We start from the raw sequence: 12,862 nt of genomic DNA, 5'->3' as shown, positions 1-12,862 counted from the left end.
CAAATAAAGAAAGCAAGAGAACGAAGAAAAAAATGATAATAGGAGTAAATTAGAAAGTTGTTTAAAATTACATGCTTTATCTGAATCACGAAAGAAAAAATTTGGGTTCAGTGTCCCTTTAAAGTTTTACAGCTGGCTTTGTTTGAGCCATTGCATTCCATAGACATTAAGTTGTTATCTTGTTGCTATCTCTTCTGCTCGAAGAGTCTCGGAACTCTCAGCTCTACAGTGGGATTCCCCTTATCTTATTTTTCATGCCGATAAGGCAGTTCTTTGTACTAAGTTAGGCTTCCTTCCTAAGGTTGTTTCTAATAGAAATATCAATTAGGAAATTGTTGTTCCCTCTCTCTGTCCTAATCCTTCTTCTTCCAAAGAACATTTGTTAGAGGCTACTAAAGATTTTTGTCCTCTGCCCTCTTTGTCTGTTTCTCTGGGAAACGTAAAGGTCAGAAAGCTACTGCTACTACTCTTTCTTTTTGGTTACGAAGTATAATTAGTTTTTGCTTATGAGACTGCTGGACAGCAGCCTCCGGAGAGAATTACGGCTCATTCCACAAGAGTTGTTTCCTCTTCTTGGGCTTTCAAAAATGAAGCTTCTGTGGAACAAATTTGCAAGGCTGCAACTTGGTCTTCTCTACATACTTTTTCCAAATTTTCCAAATTTGATACTTTTGCCTCAACTGAGGCTTCTGTTTAGGACTGCCTACCTTGTCCCTCCTTATGTATCCGTGTCCACTAGCTTGGGTATTTGGTTCCCAACAGTAATTACTCAAGCCGTGGACTCACCATATCTTAGGGAAAAAAAACAAAATGTATGCTTACCTGATAAATTTATTAATTTATGGATATGGTGAGTCCATGGCCCCACCCTTTATTTTAAGACAGTTGTTCTTTTGACTATAACCTCAGGCATCTCTAAACCTTGTGTTACTCCTTTTTCTCCATTTCCCTTTGTTCGAATTACTGGGGGTTGTAGGTAAGGGAGTGATACTTAGCAGTTTAACTGTGGTGCCCTTTGCCTCCTTCTGCTGGCCACGGACTCACCATATCTGGAAAGAAATACATTTATCAGGTAAGCATAAATTTTGTTTTTTTCACCCCTGCACTACTGGAAGCTAGCTGAACACATGAGCCAATATGGAGAGGCATTCATGTGCAGCCACCAATTACCAACTAGCTTTCAGTTGTGCATTGTAATGCAGTGCTGCTCCTGGGCCTATCTAGTTCTCCATTTATTTAAAGGATACCAAGAGAACAAAGCAAAAATTGATAATACAAGTAAATGGAAAGTTGTTTAAAATTACATGTTCTGCCTGGATCATAAAAGTTCAATTTTGACTTTCCCTTTAAACCCATCACAGGCTTCTGCTGAATTTGATTTGTGAATGATCAAATCCTTTTAGCCTGGGTAGCGCATACACACGGCAAAGCCCTGCTTCTAAGTGTTTGGTGAATAAGGAGAACAGAGGCGCAAATTAAACATATACAGAACATGAGATTGGAGTATCAGTAAGGACAGTATATAAAGATAGGCAGCAAGAGGAATAGGAAATTAGTGGTTGTATTTGAAAAGACAGGTCAAGCAGGTATGTTTTTTGGGGGGATTGGAGACCGGTAAGTCTGATGCTTAATTGCAGTTTCTTTACTGATGAGGACAACAATAGCAATTTGAGTGTCAACCAGGCTCTAAAACAGAGCTGTTGTGTATTAAATATTAGATTATTACATTAGCTTACTGTGTATAGAGCGAGCTAGTTCCAGGTTAGTACAATGCAAATAAGTACAGTGTGCCATATGTATAAACATTATATAATGGTATGTTAGTTTACACCTTTATTTTTATGTTATCATTCTGATCATGTTTTTCAGGCTCCACAAATGTTCTAGCATATTCACTACATGGAATTCGACATTGTGTAACGGCTGCATTGCATATCATCATGGGTGAGCGCTGTTATGTTTTGAATTAAGAGTATAAAAAAGTTATACGTTGTTCACTTAGTCACTAATGCATGGCTGAAACATATTTTAAATATATATTGTAAAATGGGGAATTAAGCTCTTAAATAATTTAGGTTTCCCTCTAATCACTATTTATTTTGCAATTTAATGCATATACAATTGTCTCGTATACAGTATATATATATCAGTTCCACTTAACTTTCTAGTTGGCAGTATTTTCATGCCATGGTTTATTTTGGTATTACTGGTCTTGAAGAGGTTAATCTTCACTTCCTGGTGATTTCCAACCTTCTTAAGTAATCAGAGCTGCAAATAGAGAACCATAATTAGTGTAGGAACACAAAAGCCACTAAAAGGAAAATACAAGGAGCCAAGTGCCGAATATCAAATGGTTTATTCTCATCTAAAATAAATACAAACAAGTGAATAAAACTCCAGTAGCAAAAAGTAAATTTTTTCAACTATTAAAATTATCCATATAAGAATAAGAATTATACCATAAAAAACTCTCAAAATCCTTAAAACTTCAAGGGCCAATCATAAATAAAACATTTTGTAAAATGCACCATTTAATTACAGATAAATTAAAAATATTGTAAAGTGAATTCCACATCTTGGTTTAATGTGTAAGAGTTTTCTTTACATAGGCCCTTACTCTTTTCCATCCCCACTCTCCCCAACTTAGTTAAAAGTTTTTATCATTGAAGTACTGGTATTTTGTTTAACAATCTGTATATATCCAGGGCTAAAAAAAAAAAAATATTATGCTTACATAGGGGAACATTTTTTTACCAGTAAGAAATTAAAAATGTACTAGGTCAATCAATGTTAAAGATAGGCTAAATCATAATTTCTTACTTATCTTCATCCATTATGAAAAAACTGATATCTATCTATCTATCTATTGGGTACTTATAGAGCGCAAACTAATCACCCGTGAGGGTCTCAAGGCGCTAAGGGAAAGCGGATAGGAGGAGAGGGGGAGGGGATGGGCGTTCAGTCAAAGAGCCAGGTTTTGAGGTCCTTTCTGAACTTTGTAAGGGAGGTGGATTGTCTGAGGTGCCTGCGGTAGGCTGTTCCATGTCTTTGCTGCCATGTTGGAGAAGGATCTTCCGCCCGCTGTGGATTTGCTGAAGCGGGGGATGACTGCGAGTGCTTGGTCGGCCGATCAGAGTTGTCTGGCTGGGGTGTAGAACTTTACGTGTTGGTTGATGTATTCAGGTCAGATGTTGTGTAGGGCCTTGAACGGGTGGTTAAGGAGCTTGAAGGTGATTCTCTTGTTGATGGGGAGCCAGTGAAGGTTCCTTAGGTGTTCGGTTATGTGGCATTGGAGAGGGATGTCGAGGATAAGTCTGGCTACGTTGGTGTCTCTTTTGGAGTTTGATGGTGGAGCTTTCATAGAGTGCGTTGCCGTAGTCCAACCGACTGCTGACGAGGGCGTGGGTGACTGTTTTCTTGGATTCAGTAGGAATCCACTTGAAGATTTTTCGTAACAGGTGGAGAATGTGGAAGCATGTTGAGGTGATGGCATTCATTTGTCGGTCCATGGAGAGTGAAGAGTCCAGGATGAAGCCTAGATTTCGTGTGTGGTCAGTTGGGGTTGGAGGGTGACCGAGGGCTGTGGGCCACCAGGAGTCGTCCCATGCGTTGTTGTTTTCGCGTCCGAGGAGGAGGACTTCGGTTTTGTCCGTGTTCAGTTTGAGACGGTTGTCATTCATCCAGGCCTTCTGTGGACGTTCCTTTTGGCAGTGGTGGGATCTCGGTTGAGTGAGATGATTTACTGGGTGTCGTCGGCGTAAGAGACGATGTTGAAGTTGTGGCGTCTGACGATGGCGGCGAGAAGGGCCATGTAGATGTTGAAGAGGGTGGGGCTCAGTGAAGAGCCTTGCGGTACACCAGAGTTGACTGGTATGGGTTTGGAGGAGAAGGGCGGGACTTTCTGGGTCCTGCCCGTGAGAAAGGAGGTGATCCATTCCAGGGCTTTGCTGCGGATGCCGGCACCGTGTAGGTGGGTGCGGAGGGTGCTGTGGTCGACAGTGTCGAATGCTGCTGAGAGGTCTAGGAGGATGAGGGCGGCGGTTTCTCCTCGGTTGAGCATGGCACGGATGTCGCCTGTGGCAGCGAGGAGGGCGGTCTCGGTGCTGTGGTTGCTTCTGAAAACGGATTGGGAGTGGTCCAGGGTGTGGTTGGCCTAAATGTGGTCAATAAGTTGCAAGTTGATGGACTTCTCTATGACTTTGTCCAGGAAGGGGAGTAGAGAGATGGGGCGGTGGTTATTCTCTTCAGAGGAAGAAATATACGTTTATTATTCATTGCTCCCCTTTTCCTGTAATTTATCTCTGAAAATTACCGCTTTGCCATTTCTGCCAAATGAAAGTGCAAACAGCAGATTAATTATGCTACATGTCTGTCCCTAGATGGCCTCAACAGAGGTGATAAGATAAGATACAGCAAAACAATGCATTTTTCCTAACAAAATGACAGTGATTAGCCTAGTCGCCTCCAAATAAAGTAAATGGTAGATTAAAGTGTAATACCATTGAAAAAGCATTCAGACAAACAAGATGTTAATATATTCAAAACCTGTTCACGCTTGATTACACAAAAATCTTAAATTACAAAGTTGTTTACATGGCTTTAAGGTGAACAGTGCATATATTATTGAACTGGAATGAGCATTCTAGACTCAATAACATATGCACTGTCATAAACGAGTTTGGGCTTAGATTGTATAGAGGATCTTCCTCTATAAACTGCTGTTTAAGGGTCTCTTAGAAAGCTACTAAGCAGAAAGGAAGCAGGTCACTGATACAGTTTAAAAGAAGTGAAAATCCTGTTAAAAATTATTAAAAGTTGTTTGCATAGAAACTCATATCCACCATCTCATTTGCAGTTCACGACAAAATTGAACCAGGCTTTTAACAAACAAGATAAATAAATATAGCTTAAAAGAATCTTTCTGAAAGTTGTTAAAAGTCCATAGAGATAGAAAAACAGTGCACAGTCTGGCCATCCAGATAACCTAAAAGATGCATTTAGATAGGTTAGTAGTGGTGAGGATGGAAACTGATTGCAATTGTTAAGGATGAAAGCGGCAACTATGTGATCTCCTTTTAAAGCACAATTTGCATATCACCAGTACTGTTAGTGACAGTGTGAGTGAAAATGAAATATAAAATCAAGCAATGTGTAGATGTTGTTGTCCTGAAGTGAGTCTTCCTGCAGATCTCCTTAGCTGTACATGATTAGGAGCAAAAAACAGCTAAATTTATAGTGAATATTATAAAAAGTGCAACAGATCAGAGGAAAAGATATGCCCTGACATTATTAAATTGCATCACTAAGTGGGTAATTATATAAAACATACTGTGAGGATAACTTTTTGCTTAAATAATGCCAGCAGATTAGAACTAGCCCATCATATATTTTTGTAAGTTATCCATTAGTAACAAAACATAGGAAAATGCTCTAAAAAATAATTTCTTGTATTCAAAATTGTGTAAGATATAATTATTTCTATAGATTGCACTTCCTTTCCCATTAAGGGTTCCCCCCCAAAAAAGTTTAAAAAAATGTGTATGATATTTAAAAATTAAATATCACGTAATACACCCAATATAGTGAGCCAGTTAAAAGGAAATAAACCCATAACGTGGTCACGTATAACTTGGACTCAGCCATGTAACTATTAATGCATTCATACCTCCTATCATTTGTGGCTGGGTATTTGGGAATTCAAGAGGGGGGCCCATCATCCTGTTGTTGGCGGGGCTGTGTTGGGAAGGGTGGAGTTGTGGGTGTGTCTGGCAAGGTGGTTTTGGAGTCTCTAGATAGTCCATGGGCGGGACTAAGGGAAAATATTCACAAACAATGTGTAGTCACAGCATACGTTACAAGCACTGAAGAAAGTTTTGTGTTCAGGTAGGCATTTATTTATTTATACTTTAGGTCTATGAAACATTTAAAAAATGTTTCTCATGGGATTGGAGAATATCAGGAAATGTACTGTGTTTATACTATATTACACCAATATGCCTGTTTTGACTTTTTAGGAAACATCCAACCAGTTGATGTCTGTACTTTTAGCAGCAATACCAAGCTTCTACGTTTTGGGTTTTCATCTATGTTTGGATTTGGAGGAAGGACACTTGCTTTTGCAGAAAAACACAGATGGATGCCTCCCAGGCAAAGACGGGACTTTGCAGTTATTAAAAAGCTTGCACAATTAAGGTTTTTATGTAGTAGCATACATTCAGCATTTTGTTTTTTAAATCTGTAAGCAAAAATGGGTATCTTAGTAACAGTTTTATTAATATTTATCTTAAGATTTCAGTTTCTCTCGGGTGACAATACAGCATCACATACAATTTTCCTGGCAGAGCTTAAAGGACACAGGAATCTAATAATATGTTGCATCATGGAAAAAGTATTTTAACTTGCGACTACCAGAGAGGAACTCATTGTCTTACAGTTCTATCTGGAAGTCTTGGGGTTAAAGAGTAAAGTTATTACATCAGATCTCTCAGCAACAAAGTCTTAGGGCCTGGCTAAGTTGCAATGGTCCCTATAGTCGGGCCTGGCTAAGTTGCAATGGTCCATCCCCAAAATTTTGTCCCAAGTCTGCCATAGGCTAGGCAGTCTCTTCCCTGCCACTAACAGTCATAGAGCTATAACTCTTTTGTGCCAGTAACAGACAGAATTTTACAGTTAACCCAGTTACTGCCAATAATGTGCAGGACAGTTTGTTTAACCTCGTCCAGAAAGAAGCATATAGTGTAGTGATTAACTATTATGCTGCCAGTAACACAAAGAGTAGTGCGATGAATGCACCTTTGATGCCAATAACACCAAAAACAATGATACATTTTCTTGCTGCGAGAACAAAATGTAATCCCTTCTTACCCACTAGTGGAAGCAATGATTTACCCTGTAACAACATAACCTCTCACTGCCATCAGTGGCTTTCAGAAGACCCATGAGAGGGTTGTCAGAGTTCATATTTTAATCTTTAAAATTCACATGCAAGACATTACTACCGTAGGCTTTGGACTTTTGCACCTGTATATATATATATAGGGCTCAACATTGCAAGCATGATGCTACTAGCCAGCCCCAAATGTTACTCACCACTTAGATCCCACCCATTGGAATGAAATGCATCCTCTATGTTATTTGTAGAAAATGTATTTTACCTTAAAGGGATGCTAAACCCACATTTTTTCTTTCATTTTCTAGATAGAGCATGGAATTTTAAGCAACTTTCTAATTTACTCCTATTATCAATTTTTCTTCATTCTCTTGCTATCTTTATTTAAAAAGCAGGAATGTAAATCTTAGCAGCCAGTCCGTTTTAGGTTCAGCATCATGGATAGCGCTTGCTTATTGATGACTTACATTTAGCCACCAATAAGCAAGCATAACCCAGGTTCTCAACCAAAAATGGGCCGGCTCCTATGCATCACATCCCTGCTTTTTAAATAAAGATAGCAAGAGAACGAAGACAATTTGTTAATAGGAGTAAATTAGAAAGTTGCTTAAAATTGCATGCTCTAACTGAATCATGAAAGAAAAAAATTGGGTTTAGTGTCCCTTTAAGTAGAATGAAACCCGTAACTCTGCAGCCTAACGGGAATGCTTAGCATTATTAATCAAGTGAATTAAATATGAGCAGTGACATTCACTAATGAATTTAAGAAACTGTAGGATCATTTTACAGATATGTGTTACACAATACATCATTACAAAAACTAATGCTTCCCTTTGCTTCCACTAACAGTTTTCATTTGGGAAATGTGAAACCTGACCCAAGATTTTCCTACAGTGCTAGATAAATTAAAAAAACACAGTCTATTTAAATGAATAATGGTTGTCACACTGGTTTTTATATAGTTCTTTTTACCATCTTGCTTTTTAAAATGCCCTGAAACAGCCAACACTTTGAAAAAGGTATCCAACTAATTATGAATAAATTTAAATTGAGAGAACCCGTGAGTGATGGCAGTTTAATATTTTACAGGCCAGAGACGTGTGAATTATCTTTCTTACCCGTAAGGAATCCGCAATTCACATACAAAGAAGATAGCAAGTGAGTATATTATTTAACTGAACATTATATTACTCTATGGGAGATGATACACAGTTATTACCTTCAAATTACAATAATCATTGGTAAATTGATGTATACCAGGAGTACCCAGCCCTTTATGGTGAGGTGCCCTAATGAAATATGTGTCACTTGCAGGACTAACAAACTGTGACATTTACAGAGCAGGAGTTGCAGTATGTTTCTAAAAGTAATTGCACTGGGGCAGTTGTAAACAAAAAGCAGCAGTTTGAGTGTGAATATATTAAAGGGGCATTGTACACTAGATTTTTCTTTGCATAAATGTTTTGTAGATGATCCATTTATATAGCCCATCCGGTAGTGTTTTGTAAAATTGCTTAATTTTGCTTATTTTTTAAGAACTTTGTGCTGATTTTCAGACTCCTAACCAAACCCCACAGTGTCAGATGTATACATGTGTTTACAGGCTCCTGTTTATGTTATCTGTCTTTTCATATGCAGGGAAGGGGGGAGGTGGGGAGTGTCTGCTGTTTTTGTTTACCCAGTCCCTGTCACTGGGTGTCCCAGACTACCTCATTAACAGTGCTAAACTGGGAGCTTCTAAGTACTTTTTTAAAGGTTTTATACTGGATTTTTAGATCAGCATATTTGCATATTCTTCTTTATAGTAGTGTCTATTACATGCAATTATATGAAAATTGGTGTACACAGTCCCTTTAATGAAGAAAAGAACATGTCCTGTATCCTGTCGTTTGCAAGGTTAAGGGGACAGTAAAAGTGTTTTGTTTATTTTTTTTAAAATACTATGCATGTGCACAATCAGTTACTTCAATGATACCATCACCTTGTAAAAAATAAATATTTTTTTACTGCTCTGAAAAGTCCTTTGCTAAAATACCCACCCTCCAGGTGCAGCGCCGTAGACTAATAAGGACTGCTCTGTATGTTTGAAACAGCTCCTGCTATTTACATATCAGTAAATCCTAAATATCTGCTTGTTATCTTTAACATCTTGTATGTTATACTCTTTATATTTCATTCTTCAGGTAATTCATCTAAATTTGTGGTCAGTACTACAGCTGACTTGGCCGATGTATATTGATAAAGCTTAGTGTCCTGATAGCATTTGACTTGATCTAATGACTTCAGTAATTTAAAGTTTGTAACTTATTATTTGTAAGTTATTTTATTCCCAATTAGCTTTTATTTTTCAGCAGCTTACAGTGCAGTTTGGGAAGAGTTATGTTATTAGGGGCTTTTTCTAGGTTCACTTATCCAGACTACTAAGGGCCCAGTTACCAAAACTTTACAGCCTGGAGAGAAATAATAGTGCAGACTTAAAAAGGACAGAACCCACTTAAAGGGATAGTAAACATCAAAAATGTTATTGTTTAAAATGATAGATAATCCCTATATTTACCATTCGCCAGTTTTGCATAACCAACACTGTTATAAAAATATTATTTTTACCTCTGTAATATCCTTGTATCTACCGTATTTTTCGCTCCATAAGACACACCTGACTATAAGACGCACCTAATTTTTAGTGGAAAAAAACAAGAAAAAAAAATAATCTGAATTTTAGGCCTTTTTTGGCAATAATATTTTGGTCAGGGTGTAATGTCCCTTTTGGCATTTCCAAAGTAACAATTTACCAGGGTCTGCAAAATTAAATTTCAATGTGTCCTATCCCTGATACATTTGTGAAAATAACAGCATTAAAATTAGAAATTGCTCTGTGCTGAAACCATTGACAGACGGGTATTATAGATAGTTCATAAATTCAGTCTAAAAAATGGTCCACAGATATTCTATATTGACAGAGTAATCAGATATAAAAAACATACCGGTATCTATGCCATTTGTAGCAAATTCATAATTTATACAAATATATACAGAACTTAAAAGGACATTCCTATCCTCACATTATTTAGCATAAGTAGCCCAGACCTTGAAAAAAGCTGTGACAAGTATTTATTTAATACTTTACATACAGTTGTCACATTTAAAGTTTAAATGTGACAACTGTATGAAAAGTATTAAATAACCATTTATTAAAGCGTGTCCGTGTGTATAATAATTATGGACTGGTATCCATCCACCTAGCTCTGCAAAATTGTATATACCGGTACGTAGTGGCTTCAGAGTTCAGACTCCTGGAAGACGCTAGCAGAATGGCCCAGGACTTTTTGAAAGCAGTGAAGAGGCACATTTTAATTTGGCTTAGCGTGAAGAACACCCATGCTGTGCCCAAAGCAGCTATGGTCACGGCCGTTCCGGAAGCTACACATTGGCCATGTACGGGAGGATGGGAGTGTGGAGACCTAGATGGGCATACTAGCATCTCAGAGCTGGTTAGGTGCCTGCATACTCACCAAGTTTTTGCTTGCACCCGGTAGCCCCACGCCTCCCCCTGAGCCACAGACTGACACCTGCTCTTCCTGTGGCTTCAGACTCCTGAAGGACGCTGGCAGAATGGACCAGAATTTTTTTAAGAAGCAGTAAAGAGGCACTTTTTAATTTGACTTAGCGTGAAGAACAACCATGCTGTGCCCAAAGCAGCTATGGTCACGGCCCTTCTGGAAGCAACACATTAGCCGTGTACGGGAGGATGGGAGTGTGGAGACCTAGACGGCCACACTAGCATCTCAGGGCTGGTTATAGTGTGCCCATCTAGGTCTCCACACTCCCATCCTCCTGTACACAGCTAATGTGTAGCTTCCGGAACGGCCGTGACCATAGCTGCTTTGGGCACAGCATGGGTGTTCCTCACGCTAAGCCAAATTAAAAAGTGCCTCTTTACTTCTTCTTAAATAATTCTGGTCCATTCTGCCAGCGTCCTCCAGGAGTCTGAAGCCACAGGAAGAGCAGGTGTACTGGGTGTCAGTCTGTGGCTGCTCAGGGGGAGGCGTGGGGCTACCGCGTACAAGCAAAAACTTGCTGAGTATACATGCACCTATAGTGTCTGCGAGTGTGACAGTAGGTGCCAGCAGCCAGTGTCTGTATTGCCCTTTATGGAACCATTACCAAACTTACCGTAATCCAAATAGCTTGTACGTCCGAGTGTTTTCCTCCTCTCTCAGGATCCCCAATGCACATACACTAGGCATCACATAGCGCGGGAGTTAGGAGGTGGGCGGGCGGTGAGCAGAGCAAGCAGGAAATTACTTTCTCACTGCAACTTGCTCAACTGAGAGAGATTAAAGTAGCATAGTAGCAAAATCTCCTTAACTATTACTAGTTTTTCACTCCTGACACTGTGCGATGCGAGTCACATTCGCTCCATAAGACGCACAGACATTTCCCCTTACTTTTGAAGGGGAAAAAAGTGCATCTTACGGAGCATTTGAAAATCTTGCATTTCAGGCAATTAGTGCTGACTCTTAAATCATTTCACGTGCATGAGCACAATGTTATTAATATGAAACACATTAACTATCGCCCTCTTACTGTGAAAAACTGTCAAATGCATTCAGATAAGAAGCGGCCTTCTAGGGCTTAGAAATTAGCGCATGAGCCTACCTAGGTTTACCTTTCAGCTAAGGATACCAAGAGAACAAAGCAAATTTCATGATAAAAGTAAATTAGAAAGTAGTTTAAAATTACATGCCCTATCTTAATTTGGACTTTACTATCTCTTTGAGGTGACATAACACCTATATGCTATCACTTGAAACTGAGTTAGCATAATTGTAAAAAGCTGACAATTTTTCCTTAAAATTTCTTTAGCTCACCAGAGTAATTGTTTGTGATCTAGAGCTACTTTTTACTTTCATCTGCATGGTGAAAAAATAAACAGTCATCAGCATCTTCAATGGTGAGTTCACACTTTGCTTTACTGTGATATCATGGGATTTTACTGAAACTTTACTGATCTTTCTTAACCCCTTAACGACCAAGGACGTACGCCACACGTCCTCAAAAAAAATACACTTAATGACCGAGGACGTGTGGCGTACGTCCTTGGTCTGGAAAGCAGCTGGAAGCGATCCTGCTCGCTTCCAGCTGCTTTCCGGTTATTGCAGTGATGCCTCAATATGGAGGCATCCTGCAATAACCCCCCTTGGCCATCCGATGCAGAGAGAGCCACTCTGTGGCCCTCTCTGCACCGGACATCGATGGCCGGTATCGTTGGTGGGTGGGAGCTTACGTGGGAGGCGGGTGGGCGGCCATCGATGTTGTGTATGGAGTGGAGGGGGCGGGATCGGGGGCGGGACCCACGGGGGCGCGCGCGTGCACGGGGGTTGGAGGGCGGGCGCGTGCACGGGGCGGGAGCGGGTGGGAACCGCTACACTACAGAAAAACATAAAGTAAAAAGTAAACAAAAAAATAAAGTTTAAACTTTATAAATATAATCTAAGGGATCTGGAAGGGGTGGGGGGTTGGTCTTGGTGGGGGGGAAAGCTACACTACAGAAAATGGCTTTTTTTTTAATAAAATGGCAATTTTTTTGCAAAACTGGGTACTGGCAGACAGCTGCCAGTACCCAAGATGGCGCCCATTAAGGCAGAGGGGAAGGGTTAGAGAGCTGTTAGGTGGGGGATCAGTGAGGTTGGGGTCTAAGGGGGGATCATACACATCAGCATATGTAAATATGCTTTTTTTTTTTTTTTTAAATGGCCAAATACCTTTTATTTTAGTACTGGCAGAGTTTCTGCCAGTACTTAAGATGGCGGGGACAATTGTGGGGTGGGGGAGGGAAGAGAGCTGTTTGGGAGGGATCAGGGGTCTGATGTTTCAGGTGGGAGGCTGAGCTCTACACTAAAGATAAAATTAACCCTGCAAGCTCCCTACAAGCTACATAATTAACCCCTTCACTGCTAGCCATAATACACG

The 12,862-nt window shown here is 39.7% G+C and overlaps 1 protein-coding gene across 1 annotated transcript in view; it reads left to right on the top strand.

The window, feature by feature from the left end:
* The window catches only part of CERKL (ceramide kinase like), a 618,864-nt gene that overhangs the window by 490,179 nt on the left and 115,823 nt on the right, over nt 1–12,862 (top strand). Inside the window, 3 exon segments of the mRNA XM_053698522.1 lie at nt 1,870–1,944; nt 6,015–6,192; nt 7,979–8,047. Of these exon segments, the coding sequence (XP_053554497.1) occupies nt 1,870–1,944; nt 6,015–6,192; nt 7,979–8,047 (322 nt within the window).

The sequence above is a fragment of the Bombina bombina genome, chromosome 1, assembly GCF_027579735.1.
Source record: "Bombina bombina isolate aBomBom1 chromosome 1, aBomBom1.pri, whole genome shotgun sequence".
Lineage (NCBI taxonomy): Eukaryota > Metazoa > Chordata > Amphibia > Anura > Bombinatoridae > Bombina > Bombina bombina.
The sequence above is the reverse complement of the archived record's forward strand: the minus strand, read 5'-3'. Positions and strand labels throughout refer to the sequence as shown.